The 23,627-nt window shown below is 40.5% G+C and overlaps 2 protein-coding genes across 4 annotated transcripts in view; both read right to left on the minus strand.

The window, feature by feature from the left end:
- shtn3 (shootin 3) overlaps positions 1–17,873 on the minus strand; it is a 28,820-nt gene extending 10,947 nt beyond the window's left edge. The window contains exons 1-6 of the mRNA XM_035407645.1: positions 17,366–17,873; positions 14,134–14,194; positions 3,295–3,389; positions 2,479–2,641; positions 1,591–1,688; positions 1,120–1,201 (exon numbers count right to left, since the gene is read on the minus strand). Coding sequence (XP_035263536.1) covers positions 1,120–1,201; positions 1,591–1,688; positions 2,479–2,641; positions 3,295–3,389; positions 14,134–14,194; positions 17,366–17,446 — 580 coding nt within the window. The 5' untranslated portion in view covers positions 17,447–17,873. The remainder of the gene's footprint in view (positions 1–1,119; positions 1,202–1,590; positions 1,689–2,478; positions 2,642–3,294; positions 3,390–14,133; positions 14,195–17,365) is intronic.
- A 1,377-nt stretch (positions 17,874–19,250) lies between these two features.
- On the minus strand, positions 19,251–22,743 carry si:rp71-1d10.5 (transmembrane protein 216). 3 transcript variants are annotated; one of them, XM_035410721.1, is made up of 6 exons: positions 21,832–22,743; positions 21,193–21,206; positions 20,975–21,068; positions 20,457–20,549; positions 19,984–20,185; positions 19,251–19,725 (listed from the first exon to the last, which is right to left on the minus strand). In XM_035410721.1, the coding sequence occupies exons 1-6, from the start codon at positions 21,842–21,844 to the stop codon at positions 19,710–19,712; spliced, it is 432 nt and encodes a 143-aa protein (XP_035266612.1). In that variant the 5' UTR covers positions 21,845–22,743; the 3' UTR covers positions 19,251–19,709. The 3 variants fall into 3 exon arrangements, with proteins under 3 accessions (XP_035266612.1, XP_035266615.1, XP_035266614.1); XM_035410724.1 differs by having other exon boundaries at positions 21,025–21,068; positions 21,193–22,743; XM_035410723.1 differs by having other exon boundaries at positions 21,025–22,743.
- Positions 22,744–23,627: the final 884 nt, after the last annotated feature.

The following is a 23,627-nucleotide window of genomic DNA, read 5'->3' on the forward strand; positions in this document are numbered from 1 at the left end:
ACAATAATAAGGAATTTCAAAAATTGCACTAAGCATGACTCGCAACCAGAGATAATACAACATGTAAGTCATGTGACTTAGTAATTAAAAACCTACATACTGTACAATACTGCTGCCAAATAGATGTACTTAATTTACTTAATCAAGCATTGCTTCTGAACTTCATAACTAATGTCGAATTAGTAATGCTGCATGTAGCGTTTTTGGAGCTGGTTAATTTCCCTGCACTCAGATACCTGACCAATCTGCCAGGTCATGTAGTAGAGGCAGAAACTCTGGGGGTCTTCAAACCCAGGCTACACTGTATCATTATCTAGCATGTAGGTATGTAATCAGAGCACTAGGTACAATTATGTTAGGAAAATGGCGAGCATTGCTGGGCTGAATGACCTGTTTTTGTCATTATGTTATGTTATGTTATGTTCATCCTATCCCATCTAATTACAACACCAGGAGACTTCCATACTCCTATTCACCATCAACAATAAAGACAGCATGCAAATTTTCAGACTGTATTTCCAATTACTAAGTGTGATTAATGGGACTTGTGTGCTCTTCTGTCTGGCACCCTGCTGCCAAACCCCCCATCCCCCACACCCCCCCACCCCCCTATCCTCTGGAGGTGGAGCCAGCGCCCCTTCACATGGGTCATCACTCAGACACCTCATCCTGCCCTTTCACGCCTCTACGAACGCGACATCAGCGTCAGGCGCTTGGTGGCCATGCCTGGTAAGCGCGTCTAACAGCTCGGAAAACGATGAGTCAGGGCGTGGTGGAGACGGCAGGAGACCAGTGAAGCATTAGGTCAAGGGGGGAAGGGGGGGGCACAATGACGAATGTCACATTTGCAAATGCTGAGTCTTCTGTTTCTCCACTGAGCAGCACCCTCAGTAGAGGAGGCCAATTCACCTGCACTCTTTAAACAAAGCAAGTATAGTGCGCATACAGCTGCTTTGAATTATTTTATAGTGGTATTATTGACAGTCTTGCAATTTCCTGCAAATGGGTGTGTTGGCAACAGGGCCTTCCCAACAGCACTGGGCTGTTTGTGTGCCCATCCACACAACCTCCCGCGACCATGCCACCCTTCCAGCCCCACTCCCTCCCTCTCTCACCTACCTCTGTTGAATCTCTTGATGGTCTTGCTTTGCTGATCAATGGTTTTGTAAAGCTCCTTCATCTCTGCCTGTTCCTTTTCACTCTGAAAATTCCCACAATGCACCACCAAGTTAAGCACTCCAGTTTTTCAGAGAACAGATGAAGAGATGGCCGCAACTGAAAAGGGGAGATAAATCGCTCCCAGCTGCGGCCAGATCTTAACGGCCTGCCACTGTTCCACAGAAGATTGTTGAGCTGGGCTCCGGTCCAACACAACAGTCTTGCACAGTGGCTTCAGTGTTGGGTCAGATCAGTTACTCCTCTTAAAAAAAACATTTGGCTGTTAACTTGCTCATCCATTACAGACAAATAAGGAAAGGGAAGGGAGAGACGTTCCAAGAGGTCGTCCAGCCCAGGCTCTACCGAGCCTGACTGGCTGCTCGCCTCCAGGTCTTCTCCCGCTGAAACGAGGAGAAACGGGCCGACACTCACGCGCGCGCTCAGCTCCTCGATCTGTCTCCGCTGGTCCTGCAGCTGGCAGGCGAACTGCTTCTTCTCCTCCAGCAGGGAGTTCACCGTCTCCTGCAGGTCTGAGGAGAGAGGCGCAGCCGGACACGGTGACTCACCCGCCGCTCGCACCTTCCACCGAGACCTACGCATCACCCGCTTACTCGCTGCCATGTACGCAACATGCACCTTCACCGCCCGGAAACAGTTCACACGTACCTATGATGAAATTTCATTTAGTTCATTTAAAGTCCCGTGAAATGTACCGGCTGGTTGTTAACCCCCAAGATCAGCTAATCGGGAATTACATTAGTACAGCATCTTTCATGGATACTAATGCATAGCATCCTCTTGGGTGATGCAAAGCTGCCATTTAGCACCAGAATGCTCCTCGTTTGCTGAGGTGGAGTGGGACCAATTGAATACAGTATGCTTTACGAGAACTCTCTTTTACGAGAAGTCGCTTTCTAGAAATCTTTTTTTTTCTCTAAGAGAAAACACTGAGCAGAAACTACGCACATTTGTTTGTCACATGGTAGAATTGCTCACTCATGCCTTGTGGTTTCTAAGCAGCAACAAATGTAGAGTAAATCAAGGGCCTGAAACTCACTTGGCTGTATCAGTGACAACAGAGCTAATATATTAACTTGGAAGTGTATTAAGGAAGAAAGGGTGATTTAATGTTCAGCGATTCACAAAATGAATGCTAATGTTAGTGTACTGTCAGAAAAGCTTTCCAAATGCACAGAAAACTGGCTTCATGCAAAAATGGCAGCATTGCACTCTGGACTAAAACTGATAATCACATGGTTACTAATGTCTTATCCATCAATCCACAGTGCTGCCAAAACCCTTATATGAAAGCCATCACACCTTTGACCTGCTGCTGGTACTGGGTGTAGGGGTCTGGACTGGGTTCCTGTGGCTCTGTCTCTTCCTCCAGGGCAATGCAGTCGGAGATACTCGGAAGCAGCTCATCCAGACAGGGTCGAGAAGACAGACTCAGGTACTTCAGCTTCCTGTTCTCACAGTTCAGCTGTAAACAAATGCACAGCCATTACAATCCTTTATCTGGAGCGGCTTTTAAAGCAAAGAACTTACTAGTGCTTACAAGAGCAACAGTAACTACTGGAAATGACTGTCAAGGAAATCATAAGACTCAAAATCATAAGCAACTAGCTTTTACTAGCTTTATTTGCTTTAATAACATACACATTATTAAAGCAAATGCTACGAGTTGAAGGAGTTCTAGTAAAGAGGACTGGAGATTAAAGGAGCCAAGATGCAGCCTAAAAAATCGGGACTTTTCATATTCGGCATCTGTCTTTCTGGATAGGATTAACATGACTGACATAGCATGGTATTATTGTATGAGCCAAAAAATCACCAGTTGTACATAAGAAATTCATAGAAAATACATAAGGAAAGATACATTTTATGTTTTCCTCCAGGTTCACAATGTTCAAATCTTGAATCTCAATGTTTGAAATGTCAAAACACAGTTCAGATGCAAAGATTTAACCGATACACAAAATATGATGTCATGGACAGTGGCAATAAAAATGGCTGTGTGAAAGAGGACAAGTGACCATGAGAACAAAAGATGGCTGATTTAACAGGAAAGGTGCAATGACATCATCGGATAGATTTTTTTTTTTTTTTTTTTTTTTTGGCAATGCAGTGGCTCACCTTTGTTGCCAGAGCTTCTGCATTCTCTCTGCAGGACTTCTCTATCTCCAGCTGGGTCTGCAGAACGCTCACCTCTTCAATCACCATTTGGGATACTAGGGTAAAAAAGTGGGTGGGAGATTACCAAACAGCAGGAAGCAAGATTCAGAGGCAGGGCTGGACGGTGGCTGGGATTTGCCTTGCGGAAACTGGGAATGCTCTCGGAACCCAGTCAATGGGCTGCTCCAGGTCTGAAGCACAGAGGATTTGGCTGTAGGCCAGAGCCTGATTACTTAGTCTGTGTGAAGGCAATGGTGCTTTTCACCTTGTAAGGCTGAATATTGTGTCATTGCCAGAACCATATAAAAGCCCATTAAAACTGTAATATTCTGCCCCTGGGCATCATTCCTTTGAATGTTGGAATCATGAATAAACATGTATTCAAGGCCCAACAGATGAATCTCTTAAGTTGACAAACAGCTTAATTTCACCGCTGACTTCCATTATAAAGGATAGTTAAGGATTTTGTTTGCATTCATATCTCTGAAACAAGTGACATATGTACATAAATGGTAAGCGGTACCCTCTTCTTTACATTCAGCCCTCTGTATTACACACAGGCATGACCATAATATAATAATAAATTCATGCAGATTTTATCGTATAAATAGACAACATTGTATATTAGTCATTAGCTAATCATACAGTAAATGTGAGTGCAAAAGAGAGAGAAAGAGGGACATGAGGCGTGTGTGTGTGTGTGTGAGAGAGAGAGAGCGAGAGATAGAAAGAGGGGGAGGGGGGGTGAATGGGAAACAGAAAGAACAAGACTGAGAATGTGTGTGAGACAGAGAAAGGGAGAGGGAGAGAGGAAATAACCCTGGCAGGATTAAAATGTGTGTTAATCCGTTTGATTTGCCCAGATGGACAGAGAGTGCTGTGTGTGTATGTGCGAACGTTCTGACAGCAGGAGACGGAAACCAGGGTCTGATTGTGGGTAGCAAGTCTGGAGCTCACCGTTAACCTCTGGGTACATTAAATGTCATTATGGATATAATTCTGTTTTCCTATTAACAGACAGACTTGTTCATCTGATCAAATCATCTTTAATAAGCCCCAAAACTGATCAAGAGATCATATTACTGTCACAATTTCTGTCAGATTTCATTGTTTCCTTCCAGTGTCCACTAGTTATCATTCATGTAAAATTAATAATGATTTTGAATGATATTTTGGTGCCCTTACCAAGGAGCAATGAGTGACACTTCAGTGGCAGCAGCCATGGATCAGTGAAGTGAATTTCAGCATCATTTTGGCTCCACATTTCATCTATGTGGGGTTGTGTGTGGGTAAACTGGAGCCCTGACACAGCTCTCACAGAAAAAATGGAGGCAACTCCCTGCAGCTCCGTATTCCCATACCCAGCGTTCCTCAGGCCTGCCTTTCGCTCTCCCCCCCCACCCCCTCCCTTTCTCTCTTTCTCCCCCTCACCTAGACAAAATAACCCAGCCAATCATGTTATGGCATCAACAACAGACACAGCACTATATTGTCTGCGTGTCTTTAGAAGAGCGGGCAAACTGAAATGTCAGATTCAAATCAGACACTGCTTGGCATTGTCTGATGTTTCTTAGCATGTCACAAAGAATTAAAAAAACTGAAATGAATTAAAACAAAGATAAACACAAAAATAGAGACAAACGCACACACAAACACAAGCACGCGCACACACACACTGACATTCTCACAGAAATAAATGTCTCTTCTGGCAACCTGAGCAACAGAAACCCAGCTTAATGACTGTTCTTGCTAATTGACTCGTCTGTTTTTGACCTTTGCCCTCTACACTTTCAGCTGAGTTATTCTACTTCAAGCCGATGCATAAATATGCTTTGAGACAATAAAGTGTATGAAAGACATTTTTGAATGGGTTATAATTAACACAATACAAAGATAGAGAAGCTGAAAAGCATTCTGCGATAATTGTACTACACCAGTACCTTCAGAAACAAAGAAATAAGATAAATTTGTTTTTAAACAAATATAGACTATTGACTGCCATGTGTTAATGTAGGTGAATAATAAGAAAGCTAGGCCAAATGATGCCTTAAGGGAATGCACCAATAAACAGCTGTTTTGAAAACTGCATGACTAGTAATGAGCATAACAGCATGGGGACTCAAATGTATAAGAAAAATATTGATCAATGAGACAGCACATTGCAGACTATGGGGCAGCAAATTAAACACTGCATGAAATATTCATCCTACATAAACAAACAGCACTGCTCTATGGACAGATAACCAGCTTTGCAGTAAATATAGCCTACTACATCTAACATATTTGTCCCGGAGGATAAATGAGGACGATTTTTCGCCATTTCCACTTCACTGAGCTATTGCATTTCACTCAGCTCACAACTGCTACTGTGCCCATAACGAGCTTCTCTGTACAGACAGCGTTTCAGGGAACCCAGAGTCTGCTTATACCCAAGTCTATTATTTCATGTCACTGTTAAAGCAGCAGTCAGATGAATTCCCTAGTAGCTGTACTCAACAATAATCCCAGGTTTCTACAGATCTCATGCTTTACAGGAAAAAATCATTTTGCATTTGTATATTGACCTTTCCTGTTATATGTAAGCACATTAAAATCGGTTATTGGTGCTATCGGGAAAGTTATACACACATATATGCATTAACAGAGAGAGATGGGAAAGCATGTGGGCTTCCGTGCAGCATGCATATTGATTAATTATTTCGTAACTGACTTTTAGAATGGCTCATATGTTCTGTGGTCATTTGTTGGCTTCAGCTAGCAGATGTGGTGGGTGGGTAATTGATAACTTACAGTACACTGAGGAGGTATACTGTTACAGAAGGTATCATTAAGGTGCAATAAAATACAATGATCACATTTGCAAATTTAGAGCCCAGAAATACTGGTGTGGCCTGCAGATCACCACTAAGCCACTAAATAGCCAGGTTCGCTGGTTATGTGCTGACAGTCGGCTACAGTATTTTTCAAATGAATTTTATCATATCAAATGTGCTTGTTACTCCATACATCCCACTGCTGTAACCCTAGACTCAAAAGTTCTCAATGGCTGATTTAGTTTCACAGCAACAGAGGCCTGAGTTCCACATGGTAATTTATATAAAGGTCCACCCCCCCATTTGCCAGAGCCTCTCAATTTCTCTCTATTCTTATTCACGTTATAATGTATATAGTCCTAAATTCTTTGTCAAGCTTGCGAAATCTCCCTCCAGTTATAGTCAAAGTCCAATCTGCCCATCTCTATCCTGAAAATAAACACTGAACAAACAGCCACAAGTTCTAAATGAATGCATTTAGCACGTCTGCCTCCAAATTGCAAACCACACTGAATTCTGAATGCTTTAGCTGAGAAGCAGCATATACAGCTCTTAAAATATACTGCTTGTTTAATGGAGACTGCCTGGTTTCCCGCATTATATGGCACACTGGGGATGAACCCAATACTTTATGCCCTAAAAACTGCAGACAGAAGGAAACGTCAGCTCCATTAAGTCACCTGGGCCCGGGAGCCACTCTGCCCAGAAGAGAGCGGCTTATCTTTCCCTCACCAATTTCATTTCTAACCCCTTATCTTCTAGCCTGAAGGTGTAGCTCTTTAAAAAATGTTGGAAGTTCAACCAGTCAACTGGAATTCTGATTTGAGGCCTGAAAATATATAGAGGTTCCCACTGTCCCAAGGGATTGATACCACTGTCAACATAAGCTCTTCTGAAATAAAAGCTAAGGCAGGTCTTTCCACAGATGGGGGACTAGAGGAAATGCAGGTGTGGAAACGCACCATATGAACTGTGACTGATGCTGGGGGAACCTGGAGAACAGACAGAGTAATAACCTACTTACTAAAAAACAAAAATATGTCCAGTCTAAATATAATTCATAATACATTGTTTAGTGTGTCTATGGCAACACCTTTTGTCCTGGTATTATCAATGTATTTTATCCACTCGAAATAACACATGAATAACACATAAAATAAATAACATATAACGCATAAAGTTGTGTAAAATCGTCATTTTGTTTTGACACTTTTGAAGTGCCTGATTTTCACATTGCCAAACTATTTATTTTATTGAAATGAATATTTGTTAAATGTAATGATCATGTATAATAACTTCCCTGATTGCCAGTAAAGTACACCTTTTTAAATAAAGTAAACGCCTGCCTAAAATATGTGGAAGTTGATTGCAAAAAACATTTCTGCATGCTTGGGACCCTTTTTATGTTTCTTCAAAACATTTTCCATTATTCAGACTTAAGAGGCTTTTTTATTTATTTATTTATTTATTTTCAAAGGCTGGTAAATCAGGTGGATATTAATTGCATTTCTTACATACGACTAATTTATCTGTGTATGAGTTTGTAATTAAACTTCAGCAAGCTGCAAGGAAGGCATTTCTTCATACAGCAGCTGGTGAATTATTCATGAGGGACTATTTTAAAGAGTCTTTCTACTGCGAGCAGGCATCCTTCCTATAATTCATTACCAGACTGGCCTGACATTGACATATTGTCCAGCTTCCTTGCAAACATCATCATGTTTGAGTCCTTCAGCTGAGTTTTCAATAAGACCGCATTTAGATGGATTGGATACATCTACTGATCTATCAAAAAAAATTATCAAATACTGCTCTTTATAGAATTTAGGTTGATACTGGTGGTACTAAAAGCGCTCTTAACCTCACAAAAATCACTAGGTCTGAACTCTGCAATAAGAACACTGCCACTGTGCCATATTAATCAGCAACAGCTCAGCAATCAAATGGGAGAATCTTGTTCCGCATGAGCGCTGTCTTAGCAGGTCAACGGAAACCATAGGCTTCCTCAAAAGAGCGCTGGTGAACCCAAGGAAGAATGAGGAAAAAATTTTGAGCAATCCTACTGAATCCTGAATCCTACTGATTTGACATCAATGGGTTCACAAGCAAACTTTCTAGTAACAACACAAATCCCTGAAAAGGTCCATTAATACATTTCAAATAGATCTGAAATTTAACGCACCAAAAAATGAAAAGGTTCTGTCCTTCAAAGTTCTAAAACCTGATCTAAATCATTTCCCAGACCCGCATTGCAGAGTCCATTTAATTACATGATTAAATCTAGTAAAATTCAAAACCACAACTTATAATTTCCAAGCAGAATAACCAAATTTATAACGTATTCACAGCAGAACTGCATTAGAATCTTTTATACTCTTACACTATATTATTCAGTCTTTAGCCTTTAGACTTCCCTGAGCACAACACAATGCAGACTGCCAGTGAATTATGCTGCAGTATGCCTTCAGTATAGCAAATGAGATGTCTGAATAAATATTAGATCTTTCATACAATATTAAATATGCTTGGCTATAGCTTTGAAGGTAAATGCACCTGTGCCCTGGTGGAGTGAGGGGAGGGGAGGGCTGGGGAGTGGCTTCCATAGTTACAGAAGAGGAGGACAGAGTTCATTCCCTCGGTGAGTTTCTCCTCTCTTTCACTCTGTCCCCAGCCTAGCTCTCCGCTCTCCATCATTCTGTCAAGGTGCTGAAGCCAGCAGCCTCAATTAGCTGCCTGCGTAACATAGCTACCAGAGAACATGCAATTTATTCAACTGATGACAACATTTTAAAAAACACTGAACTGTGCTATATCTTAAAAACACACATAAATGCTGGTGGAAAATTAATTCCGACTGACATGAGATGCATTGTGGCATCCATCCATCGTCTTCATGGTGTAATTAAAGGTGCCAGTATGATGCACAACTCACTCCTTGTGATTAGCTTAGTGCACATTATCAGGAACACAATCTGAGTCCATATGGATGTGGATCTGTCTGTTCCCCAATTTTTCAGGTCAGTGTCTCCTGTACATGACTTCCTGGAGCAATCTGTTGTCCCTAATGGAAAAATAGATTTCCTGCAGGATGTAAGCCGAAGAGGCACCTGCAAAAGATCATCATTCCTCTAATTCCATAATTCCCTATTCTCCCTGATAATCAAAATGTGTTCTGTAGTGGTAGTGGTGCCGGTCTCCCGGTTAATCAGCTAAAGCAATGACCACACATGCCTGAACACATGCTCCTATTTTTAGTTTACTGCACATGTTACGGGAACGGGGTTCACACTGTCAGCTGACTCTTACAACGTACAGAGGTTGGTCATTCATAATTTCAACATCCAGGCATGAGTCAGTGGGTAAGTGGATAAGCAATCAAGTCAGACACAGTGGTCAGTGCAAGGACAGGCTATGTTTTAAGCTGAGCTGCCTAACTGCCCTTGAGAAACAGGACTGACTCATTGGATTCATGCACTGGCGTCTGTGACGAGTGCCTTTGAGAGCTTTGCTTGGGAGCCGCCTCACGCCCTGATTCTAGGTCAGTAGCTACCCTGGGCTTAAAACGACATGAACTAAATATGGCCCCTACCAACAAAAAAAAAAACCAGTAGCATAAAGGCAGAAAAGAACGACTGAAGTCATAAATACAAATACAATTTTAAAAAATACAGTATTTCCTTGAATGTGGAATGAAACCAGGGCCATTTGTGTGTCAGTCTATTATGGGACATACACTCAGGTAACCCCCAGCCAGTTATGTCTCATTTCTTGGGATTTTTTTTCCTGCATTTCTACGACCTCATCCCAAGTTGAAAAAAGTCTCCCCTCTGCTCAGATCCTCAGACACTGCAGCTAACAGCAGGCTAAGCTGAAGCACCTATATTCTTTGTACCACTGTTGAGCATTGTTGCATACGGAAACATTACAAAATGGCAAAAAATGTGTACATGTTCAATACGCATTCAAGGTGCATGCAAAATGATGAAGATGAGCAGTAACATAATTATATATAAACATTTACCATTTTGTCTTTGTTTTAACATACTGTCATGATACTGTTTGCAGTGAGCTCCATGGTTTTATGTGGATATCTCATCTCTCTCCACAGACAACAGCAGTGAAGTGCTACTCAACCAAACTGCTAGGCCATGTTATGTTTTCCTAGGTTATTTCTGTGTATCATGCCCTCTGTTGTCTAAAATAAAAGCCTCCAAAAGTTTATTGATGCACAATTCGGATAAAAGATAATTTAAGTATCCTTCACATTTTGGGATCCAGAAAGAGACTGTCATGAGTGGAGAGGAACGGGATTGAGTCATTGATTAGGAGAGTAACAAGGAAAGCCAGAGTGACATCCTGACACATTCATGGTGACGTATTCCCTTATATGGGTGTTAGGGGAATTCTGAGCGTTGCTCGCTGCTGCATTGGTGTGATTGCCTGGGGATGGAGACAGCTGCTGTGAAATTTACGAGCCAGACACAGACCCAGAATTTCCCCGATACTCTCTAGCAGTGGTGCAGATGCAGAGCCTCAATGGTTTAAGTCCTTCCATGGCAACCAATCACTGAGGCTGCTTCCAACCAATCACCATTCACCTGCATGGGAGCATTAATGCAGCTGGGAGTGTGTAACTGGGCAAATAAGCTTTGGCATTTGCAGTGTCATCTTGGCTGTTCTACAGGAGTACAACAATGGCAATGGTGCAAACGCATGAAGGATGGAGGCAATATCTTGTCAGCAAGTACATGGAGGCAACTGTCACCTGTGAGACCTTAGTGAATGCATAATGTATCTTCATTCTCAAGTTCTTAACTATTACATCTGTGAGTTTAAAGAGGCCAAATCTACCTACAGAATACAAGAGGCTGGGAAAAAGACAAACCAGTTTTTTTTCCTGTACGTCCCTATCAGATAATCTAATGGTTTTGTTTCAGTTTTATATATATATTGCTGACATTCAAAACGAATACCTAAAGTATTGCCTTACAGGGCTGGCAGCCACTGTCAGCACTTGCATTTTTAATTTGATCCAGATTTGATCAGACCATAAAAAGCTCCAGACATTCTAACCAGTACATCACAATTATTTTTGAGAAAATGCCTAAAATGCTTCAAACTGTATGCTGTCTAGCTGGAGTATGCAATTTGGAACAGAAAAATATTAACCCATACGCCAGCTTTCTTACAGTATGCCTGTCCCTGGCAGCATGAATAATCATATCACTTATTTAAAAGCCATACTAGTAATGAGTTATTTTTAGGTGTAGATGTATAAAACTGAAACTGATTAAGTGCTTACTAATTACTAGGTATTCTCCATAGATGTAACATACAAGGTAAAACGTAATATAATATGTCTTAATCAATGCTTGAGAGTAAAATTCATTCAAAATGTCTACATGATAGCTAATGTCATTCTTTAAGTGAAGTTTTTTACATGGATACTAATATATCTGTCCTCTTGTGTTACACGATATCCGCGTCATCTTTTTAAAAGTGGAGACCTGCTAAATTTGAGATGACCCGGCTGAAAGCAGGTGTGCTTATTAAAATAACCTCTCCCTCTACACAGTAACTATACTATAATGCACCCATAAAAAATACAGGAGCAGGTAACAAGCACCCTGCATGAACCACAATAGAGGGTTGTAATACAGGAACAGACATTCATTTTCTAATAATGAATAATGTATGATTTGGGGGGAGGGGGGGTATTTTAATAATTCAATGAAATAACATCACAGGGATGAGTACAGAGCTTGTTGCTGTCTACACTCCTTCCCTGGGGGCCAAGTGACAATTCCAGCAGAGTGGAGGGTCCCGTGACTGTCCGTGGAAAAGCATAATTGCTTGGGCGCTAGTTGCCTTTGTTCGTCCTTAGTGTCAGCTAAATTACTTCAGCTCAGCGGCCACTACAATCCCTCCCTCACGTCTGCTCAAAAGCCTCTTTGGGCAAGAAAGCATACCTTTTTTCTCCAATGATATTAAAGCCATTTCTCTGATATTCCAGAAAATCAAAATGGCATGTATGCACCTTGTAGGAACATTTTACAGTGTCAAGCTGTTGAAATTTGTACATAGTATAGGTCCCCTCTAAAGGTAAAGTACTTTCAGGACAGATAACATTTCGGGCAAAGACAGTATATCAATTTCAAATACAAGTCATATGTTGGAGGAATCATTTCATTTTTGCTTTTCACGGCAGTTACCTATTAACGTCTAGGATTAACATATATACACATCACACTAAAAGAAATAACCCATCTTTAACTTGGTTGTAATCACTGAAGAGTTTCATCTTTTATCAATCCTGGATCATTTACGATATGCATACCAGGATGGCCTGAGTTATAAAAAAAGCCTGATCTCCAAAACACACCTAACATGCATTCCAAGTGGTACAGAAGTACACAGAACAAAAAATTTATTTTTACTACAGCGTACAAGACCAGTTCAGGACCCGGTACTCTTCAATACTCAAAACATCTCATAACATCTGAAAGGCTCTCTAAATGGAAAGAAATTAAACTTGTGTGCTGCTAAGAGGTTAAAGCCAAAAGGAAATCAAAAGGCTTTCCATATTTGTAATAGCACACTGTTTCTTTTCTTACCTCACACCCAGCCAGGCAGCTCCAGCCAAAAGGCGCACTTGTTTGCAACTCCTCGGCTAATGGCAGCTGTATTTCATTACACTTTGTAAGGTAGGGCTGGGAGAGGCCGGCCAAACAGCAATCCATCTCTACGGTTGGTTCTGAGTCGTCATGGAAACTGGGATCCCTCTCTCAAACACTGTGCAAGTGGCCCGTACTGGGGCCAGCATGGAGATAGAGCCATTAGGAGGGTGGGAGGCAAAAGCAGGGGGAGTTTTGGTAGAGGTGAAGAATGTAGGTAATAGAAAGGTCACCTTCCCTCATTAGACCAAGGACAGGAGCTAACATTACTAATTTATCTCATCACAGGTGATCCCCAAAGAACACTTATCCATAAAACATTCCCTTACATTTTCTCTCACTACTTCGTCTGCATGTAATCAAAACCATGGTTGGTTGCAGAACATACTGGAACAGGGAGGGATGGAAAGCAAATGAAATTACCGTTAACACTTTAATATGCTGGAAATTTCAGCAAACATAATCTGAACATGCCAAGCTGACACTATCAATCCACTTTCAAATTGCATTTACTGGATTTTGTTTTGTTGAAATGGTGGCCTTGCATTGTTCATGCCTTACAGTGGCCTACTTTGGTCAATTTCTGCAAGAATAAAACATGTTTTCATGCCTGTGTTTCTTTTCCTGGAGGAATTTGGACAACAATAGGCCTCAAGTAGAGAACAGAGTGAGATAACAAGGGCACCACATCAGAGCCTTTGCACAGCACTGCGGAGGACCTATCTGAACCATGACTGCCTGACTAAAGGAAACCTTCTGCAAAGGGCATTGCGTGGACACACAAATGGCTCCCTTCTCTGATCCACCCACTCTAGTTAACCAGCCAGTCTCCCTCCGTGAATAAAATGTAGTTCCTCTTTGAGAGCTCTCTGTGCACAGACAGCCTGCATAATTACTGTTGCTGGTAATAACCCAGGAAGGCAAATGCGAAAGAATCTGCCGTGTTTTGTCTGCGTGAGCTGCCAGAAAGCGAGACAATGACATCACTACTTCAGTACCACCCCTCCCCCCATCCCCCTATCTCAGTGTCATGGCAATGGAAATTTGCACAGCAGGTGTAACTGGGTTAAGAATCCCAAATGTCAGAGACCTGGTTTTTGTATGTTCTGTTCTCTCTTTGTATTGAAATTGCCACACAGGCAATTTACTCATCAACATAATCTCTTAAGAAACAGTACAGAGGGTGTAGTCATTGAACCAACATAGAGATTAAAATATGGACAGTTAAGACAAGCAAGATGCTAACGTTTGTAGCAAGTCAAAGAAAGTGTCTTTTTTTCTTCTATGTCTCTGAAGTAGAGGCAGTAACTCACCCCTTTTGATGTGTTTCAGCTGTCTCTCGGCCTCATCTCTCTCCTCGGCCAGCCTCATGCACTGCCAAGCAAGAGGATGCAAGTCAGGTTCTCAGCAGCCCACGACTAAACGGCATTAATATGCGAGGTACAATTTATTCATCATTATATATGGACCAGCCACCAACACAAGAATCCTTTACCAAAATGGCTGTGGGCAGCAATATGTTACTGTAATGTGGGAGGATGCCAACTGATTCATTGTTTTTGGCTGCAGGCAGCTCATGTCACGTGATGCGCCACATTAACCCATTAACGTTTTAGTCCCACTATCTGTACTTAAGTAATGTTTAAAGAGTACAAAATTTCTACCAAGTTGGTCATAGCCCATTTTTCACAGATAAACATCTCCTCAGTAGAGTGATTAGCCTATATTCCCTCTCTAAAACATACAGAACAAACCATGTAGGCCTATTTATTCATTATTAATATAAGAACTGTTTGTTGGTTGTATTGTAATATATGGTAGTAACTCATGAGTGTGCGGTTATTTAAAGCAAATATTTACCCTGTTTGGTTTATGGTGGTAGCAGAATATACCAGATATAGCTTGATTATTTTTAAGCTTCTTAGATCATGATTGGCAATGGCATTCTTCTGATTTGGCTTTGTAATACAATTCCCATCAAGCATTTTATCAACATCTCATAGGCATCATAGAATTCATCTTCAGAATTTTGTGAGTTTCATTCAAGGGAAACATGAAAATGATTGCCAACAGTTCCTTTCAAGATAAAGTTTAAAAAATAGGAACATGGTGTAAATGGAAACTTGACAAAGGACAACTACCCGCACATTATATATGACTGATTTCGAAATTTGAAAGAAAATGGCTCATCACCAAGAGGATGAATGCTGATATACATGTACAAAGGGATAGAGTCCTTCCCAAATGTGCCACCGATAATTTGTAGTCTAAAAAACATTACAGAAAAGCCATACAGTTGTTAAAATGCTGTATCCATAAGGACACAAGAGCAATACAGTCTTCAGAGAGACAACCATCTCTCCATATGCATTGCAAGGTCATTAAAGCCTCACTTTAGCCAGCGCATTTGGCTTTTCAGTTTTTTTGGGGGGGGCATGTTTTTTTCCATTCATGTTCTTTCAAATTATCTGTACTGCTTAGCCCTTTTGTTTATGTTCATTTCCGCTACTCTAAGAGCAATGGCAGTATAAAACAGCCAGAATCTAGGGAAACATAACAAAGAAGAAAAGGGCATTTGCAGTACAGCTCCTGGATCAAACATCTGCTGCAGCCATTGTGAAAAGCATTCATGAATGAGTAGCATATCCAGCACCTTCTCTGACTCAACCTTACTGAGCAACAATGACGCTGCAAAGGAAGATTAAACAAACTCCCATTGAAACAAATGAGAGCAGCACATCTGCCTCTGAACTGAACTGACCCACAATGGCCTCACTGCTTTTAAGGTTAAGCTTACTCAGATACACATAATTCAGTCTGGTTTGGTTTAGTAATCCATCCAGATATTTGTGTTTCACACAGACAAAGGGGTAAAAACTGGAGACTATCAACTGTGGCATGTGCAACAGGAAAATACTTATAGATATTGGGAAAACCAACATTGTATTATTTTATTACAAAATAAAATTACTATAACTCTTGTATTGCAGCTAAAACAGTACACTTTTTAATGTGTGGGGTCTTTGGTGTAGTCCTGTTTGTTGTATGTAACTACTACAGAGCTCTGTGTGTGTGTATTTCAAATCAATATAATCACTGTGTAATATCAATGTGATACTTCTACACTAAGTATTTAAAAACAGGCTGGATAAAGAGTATGTAAAATACAAATCCGGTCAACTCTTACCACACTGAGCCAATGAAATTGCCTCTTGGAAAGCATGCATGAGAAGAGGGGTGTATTTTTGTGCATTGTGTGGTCTTCAATGATTACACTCCAAACCTTTTTAACTGACAAACCCTTGTTTAAGGTCAATCTACAGCTACAGATAAATCGGAAAAATTCAGGCGGATCAAGTGAAGTGGTGACAATTTTAACTATGGTCATGGCGTTCTGGATGCAACAGACAAGCTGTCACGTGACGCCGGCTACTACAACATCTCTTGCTTTTTTATGCTGACTCAAAGACATTGCAAGAACCGCTAAATGCATCGTGAATAATACTAATTAATATTAATTCTGATCCCAGGCATTTGTATATATTTATGGATATGTCCATATAATCTTTGTAACTGGTTAGAGAGTAGATATTTCTGAATGTCCATTTAGAAAATTGCAGTTGAAGAGGAAACATGACCCACTTTCGGCTAACCATCGCGAACTCCCCAGTATATAGAAATGTTTAACTTCAGCTGTTTGGGTCATATCATTATCACACAGCCTAATCGTTTAGTCCATTTTATACGATTGAACTTTAGGTCTAACAGAACAGCTGTCACTTTCATTTACTTTACAATCAAGCTTCACAAGCGAAGGAGCAGGTCCTCAAAATTTACATTACAGACATGGAATGAATGTCTACAGTTACCCGTACTGCCAGTTGGATATTAATAGCTAAATGGATGTGTTTTAACAGTTCGTTTACATTATAAAATTATGTTACCCTACAATGCACTGACCATAATCATTTTTTGTAAAGTCTTTTTCCAAAAGATAACGAGACGCCTTGCAAGAAATAAATCACAGAGTAGCCTACCACCCAACGCTGATCTTGGTCTCTTCAAATGCATAAAGATATTTAATGAATCATTATACAAATCGCTCTAATCGTGCTAATCTCCACATATCAGGTAAATGAGATGAGTAGGCTATGGGTGGTTCCGACCTTCAAATAGTAACCCCATACCAAATCTTACATGCTAGCTTAGCCTACTATATTTCGCTATAGACTACTAAATAAAACATGATTGGTGTTTCACCTCATTACGGGAATTGGTTCAATTGCTTAACCATACCAAACCCTTAATATTACCCTACAACGAAAATTGCTGAATGAAAGAAGAAAAAAAGGGGTGGCTCGCTTTTGAATAGTCGGTTCACAGAGATAATCTTAAAATATTGTTGGTTTGTCAGAAACCTAACCGACGTTACAAATAGGCTACAGTGTGCAGGTTAAATGTCTCCCCGTTAAATGCAGTGCAGTTATTGATTACATAGCCTACAAACCCGGTCTGCGAAAATTGCTCTTGATGAGAATCTCTTACCTCAGTTTTTACTTTCTGAGGTTCGCCTTCATTTTCTTTGCCTTCCTCCACCACCGTCGGTGAAGAAGGACACGGCAGCATCGTTGGCCCCAGTAAATCAAGATTAACAGCAAAGAGCTAACTGAATTGTGAAATATATCTATAGAAAATTAAGATATAAAAAAACAACTGGGGATGTTTTACCGTAGGTCAGATAGCCTATATGCCAAGATAGGACAAATGACCATTTTAGCCCTGCTCAGTTGTAAAGAAAAGCCTCCATATCCAATTGACACGCGCCGTGTGGTACCCAGCCTCTTCGTTGACAAACTGCCCAGATTTTTCCTTCCTCTTGTTCCTGTGCACCCGACCACCCGGCTCGGAAAATCCTTTTCTCAATTCCAGACTGAGGTCGGCGTTGTCTTCCTAGCGATGCTCAAAAGCTCCACCCCTTGGACTGCGCGTGCTAATGGATGCGATTTGCATCCACAGCCGAACGTGGTTGTCCGAGTATATGCGCTCAGCGGAGATCGAGCTATAATTGTTCTGACGATGAAATAAAGTGCAACATAATATTAAACTCAAAGCCAAAACTGGTATACTGACGTAGTAGCAGTAGGTTAGTAGTAGTACCCACCTACTGCTACTCAAGTGCTACCGTAGCACTATGGAATTTATTGACACTTTAACACTTATCCCAGCTGCGGATCCCAGACATTAAAATGCTGTCATTGTCTCGTCTAGTCTTACGGGCCCAGTGCAAAAGAAGTTCCGTTTGGCAATGGATCTGTTAAAAATATAGCCTACGTGATTGAAAGTAGTTAATTTGGGATGAATGGACCAGACATTTAAGAGTCATCAATATCAGATCATCCTCACCATCATAAATAATCTTTGGGACGTTTGTTATATTGCCATAGCACGCTCCAAACGAAACGATGGTGTAATGGCCGTGTATTTCAATTATATAGGTATGGGGCATGCCCCCGCCAAGGCGTAACTTGGCGGGATGGCATACCTGCCATCCCAATAAGGTGCCACGGGTTTTGTGTCGCAATACGTGCGGATGAAAATTGGCATTTAAAGTAGCAATTTAATTTAATGCTAATCTATTGCTTACGAAAGGTTATTTGCATTCATTGAACGTCACATACTAAGTAACAGAGCGCATCTCATATTTATTTAAAAGCTCACTCTTCGGGTGTTTATACGCTAATTATTTGCATAAACACTCATTGGACATATACCGTACAATCAGTGTCTGATTAGTAATTTCGGCTGAATGCAAAACAGCATTTCTGTGCGACGGTACCGTAGGAATAGTTGAGGGCCACTATTAAAGAATAATGACTGTCGGGGCGCATGTGCGCCGCATTATGTAGGCTACAGAGTTTATGCCATCATTGATGCAACAACTATTATTTTATATCCTTGCAATGTTCCATACTCGCATATTAATGAAGGTAAACGTCACCTGAATTGTTCTAGTATCCCATAAAATATCAGTCCTGCCAATTACTCGTACCTGGCAAAACCTCTTACAGTGGACGATTATATGTATTGTGCTAAAACACATTTATTCACATCTATATTTACTTATATATTTTAATTATTTCATTTTGAATGGCATGCAGACCCAAGCTGTCTGGGAAGTCTACAAAGCAAATCCACCAACAGCCAAAAAGCTGTGTGTGGAGTTGTAACTTCATTACTTATTTAGACATTTGGCTTTAAAAACAATCAAATTATTCCACTGCATTTATCCCTGTTCATCACAGTAGAGATTACTTTAGAAGCACTGCAAACAAATGCAAGATTATTAATCCTTTTTTAATTTAAATAAATGAAGTGTGTTACTGTGTAAACTCATCAGAATAAAAGAAAGAAGACAAAATAAACAATGGCATTACAAATAACATTACAAATATATATTTATTCTAAGCAATATTTTTGGCTGATTTTTCAGTAATAACTTGATAACATGCATTGTAATGTTAGCAAAGCAATGTTGTATGGTACTTTCAAGAAGTTACTATATAAAAAGATTCATAATACCTAGGGCTTCTGTAAACACAAATTAATTATGTAGTTACCAATATATTTTTACATTACATTATTTCTCGGCAGATTAACAAAACAATCCATATGAAATACTTATATACAATTATATACATTAAAAAAGAAAAATCTATTCAAACTTTGATAGCTAAATTAAAAAGTTAGCTTGTGCAATGCATCCAAAAGTGAACTATACACTAACAAAGGAATTCCTGTACACAGCAGCCTCTGTGTGGTTCTCTTTCTTTACCCGTCTTTTCAGAAACACACTGGACATCACCACTGCCTCATTGGGACCACAGCCACATTAATACACATTTGCCCTAAAAAAGGGGAGAAAAAAGAAAATAAATTTGACCGGGAAACCCCAAAATGGTACAAAAACAGTAAAAAATAAAAAATAAACTAGTTTACAAGAACAGTCTAAGTTTCAGTCAGTCTGCCAGAAGATTCAGGGGCAACCGCATGAATGATTAACTAAAGCACAAGGAAGAATTACTTCTGCAGTAATTCGATATACTTGGAAAACTCGCTAAATATTTCATGAAGCGCTGACGGACACCTAAGCGTGCCTTGGGTACCTTGAGAAAGCGGAAATGGTAATGAGGCTCAGGAGCAGCTCCAGGCTGTAGAAGCAGAGCTGTATGGCGTTGAGCACCAGCTCCAGGCGCAGGACAAAGGTTTGCAGGAGCAGGTAATACACGCAGAGCACTGCGCAAGGCACCAGCACTGCCACGCTTAGCATCAGGGCCAGAGAGCGCTCACACAGGTTCCCTTTCCAACCTGGAAGTAAGACAATACCACCACCAACATACACCGTGATCTCACGACCCCAGCACATCAACACAACTTCTGGAGACCCAACAGCCTGTGCATTTTGTTAGTTTCCCTATCAGTATTGGTAATTCATGGTGGACATATTATGTACACCCACAAAGTCCCTACTAGTGCTTCCACCAAATCAACAAATATGCAGCACAGATATAGACTAATAAACAAATGCACACAAAGTCTTGGGGCCATAAAGAAAAAATTCACAAACTATTTTACCTACCATAAAAGAGCCTGAGGACTTCAAGGCCAAGGTAGAGAAAGAGTAGCACTATGTCAAGAATAAGATTAGCTCTGGGATATGGCAGCAAGATACCTAGTGGCAGAGGGGGGGCAGAAATAGATTACATTATGGTGCTTCAACTGAAATGTTCCAAAATTTTCCATCATTATTATTTTCAGATAATATTCTTTAGATGTATCACATTGAACTATGCTTATCAACATGTACTATGATCATTTGAATGTCACTTCATTATTGGAACATATTTAGGTGAATATTTATTTTAGAGATCCACAATCACAGCATTTTCCATCACTTAGACCGCATGTCACACCAGCTATAACAGCAGTGAAGCTGCTACAGTCCACCTACTATGACTGCAAACTTGCGTAGCATTTCAAATAAACAAGCAGGACTAGTGCATTCAATTTCAGTTATAGCACATATTACCAAGAGGGCACACCCTTCATGGACAGTCAGTTTTGTGGTGTGCTGTATTCATTTGAAAGGGAGCTAACCTTTGTAAACAAACATAAGAATCTCAGCGACAAAGAGGGCAGCAAAGTACCAGCCATTCAGATGAAGCAGGACCTGTAGTGGTGCCGAGGACAGCTAGGTGCGTTTGTTAAGGACAGGGTAGAGTTTAAGAACCTTCACAATGACAAGTGCAAATGCGGCAAAAGTGAAAGAGCAAACTTAGTGATTTGAAATTTGATGGTACTTTCCTGAAGGATACGATTGCACTTTTTCCTGAAAAGCATAAAAACAAAATGTGTATTATGCAATGTTAGGCGCTGAGCTAAGCGAGGCAAATTAGGTCATGAAATTGGTCCACAAACAAGTAGGCTTTCATCATTTACTCAAAGCAGCTACCAGACGTATGTGCTAAGTTATCTTCGGTAATGTCGTTATCGATACATTGCTAGCTGTCGATAGCTGTGGTTAAGTTATATAACGTCGTCAATTAACATTGTAATCTAACTGTCCTCACTATGCTAGATTTGCTGAGATATGCTGAGAAGACTGACTATTTTATCAGTTTTAAGATTAACTAATGCAACTAAAACGCTAACAATAATGCATAAAAAAACGAACTAACTTCATTAGCTAAGTTAACAGGTAGTTAAGGTTACTGGTATTTGCTAGTCAATTTATCTAACGATAGTTAACGCTAGAACGTATCGTCAGCTAGCTCTGATGGTTGTGTCTAGCTAGCCAGTAATGTGGCTACGTTCCCCATGCGGTATGTTAGCTAGACTAATGTATATATTCACGTCTCGTTTGATTCTAAGGAGAAGCATTAGTTTAAAATTACAATTACATAGTGAGCTAATGTTATAACATGCTTGCTAACTACTTGTTTCAGGAAACTCACCAGAACCCGCCATATTGGTTTGCCATGGTGACGGCGTCGTGATCGGGAGCAAAGGGCAGTGATTTCACAGAGGATACTGGGAGGTGTAGTTAATTTTTTTTCGTTTCTTCCTGGACACGCACCAATGCAAATGTTTGTTCTCCCCATCGGCATTACTGTCACCTTGGCTTATTTTACACTTTACATTGGATAACCTCAAACTGCTGACCCGCCCCAAGAAAGCTAGCTAAGTTAATATTAGTTAATATTAACTATTAGAATATTAGTATTGAAATGTACAGCAGCATTAGTTTATTCTCAAATATTTAAAGGATGTGAGTTCCAAAGGTGAGTTTAAAAACTGCTATACTTAGCTTACAAAACATAAACGCTAGACTGTCTGGATTACATTCTTTAAAGAAATGGAACAAAAAAATAAACATACAGAACATAAACTTGTGAAACAGGTAATATGTACAATTCTGAAGGCAATTTCTTTAATCCTCCTTCTATAGTCCTACCTTTAATCAGGTAGGTCAACCAGATGCATCTGATTTGCAATCATTTGCAAAAGGAATTAAAGTGGATAAGGAAAGCAAGAGACTGTGTAGCCAATCATATGTACGTAAACAAACATGATTAGATAGCCAAGGCCCCATTCCTCATATGTCGTTTAAGTAATTCTGGTTAAGATGACGTCTACCGCATTCAACTAGCTATCCAGGATTGTCGTTTCTTCCAATGCATATCTGTGCTTTAATGATCTTGTTAGCCTGGGCCAGACACATCACTCATCTAAGAACATATTATTGCATTCTCATTTGGATTCAAAAAGGGGATCTGTAGCACGCTGAGCCAATGATTTTTAGCGCTGGCACCCACAGGGCGTGCAGATTTTTTCAGTGCCAAGAAGCAGAAATTAATTACGGAATGGCATAACATTACATTACATTACATTACAGGCATTTAGCAGACGCTCTTATCCAGAGCGACTTACACAACTTTTTACTTAGCACTTTACATTGTATCCATTTATACAGCTGGATATATACTGAAGCAATGCAGGTTAAGTACCTTGCTCAAGGGTACAACGGCAGTGTCCTTACCCGGGATTCGAACCTTCGACCTTTCGGTTACAAGCGCAGTTCCTTACCCACTGTGCCACACTCCGTCCACATAAGAAAGTAAAAGAAATTTTCTAGTAATGAAGAATTCATTAAAAAGGACTTGTAATTATCAGCTACTTGAATTTCTCAGTTCAAATCCCATGGGCATTGAAACAAGCTTTCTGTTAAAATCTGCTCATGAGGGTGCCTTGATGGGGATGTGTGTGCAGTTCATGGCACCACTAGTGACATGTCAAAGCCATAACAACACACATTAGGGCACGGTCACACATGTGCGACTGCAAGCGAATGACCATCGCCTGCAGAGGCGAAATTCGTATCTTGTCGTGCTGAATGTGGGCAGTGCAGGATGTGATGCACATGGAAATCAGTTTGCTGGTTTGTAGTCTGTTTGAGTGGTTGTGGTTGTGGGTTACACATGAGCGGCTGTGATATCACGAGCGGTTGTTGGTTTTGCGACGGGAAAATGTATACTGAAGATCGTACAATACTGGCTGGTTAGACACAGCAACAATCAAAGTCTCTTCCATCCTGGCTCACTAAGAAAACTACAGCCAATCGCAGCCAAGTGGGGTCAACCACACACACGTCTTTGCTATTGGTTGAGGCTGCGAATTTGCCGGCCAAAGTTCACCGAAGTTGAACTCCACGCGAACTGAAGATGCTAATTTTCTTCGCCACCGGAAGCGA

Source organism: Anguilla anguilla, chromosome 3 (assembly GCF_013347855.1).
Source record: "Anguilla anguilla isolate fAngAng1 chromosome 3, fAngAng1.pri, whole genome shotgun sequence".
NCBI lineage: Eukaryota > Metazoa > Chordata > Actinopteri > Anguilliformes > Anguillidae > Anguilla > Anguilla anguilla.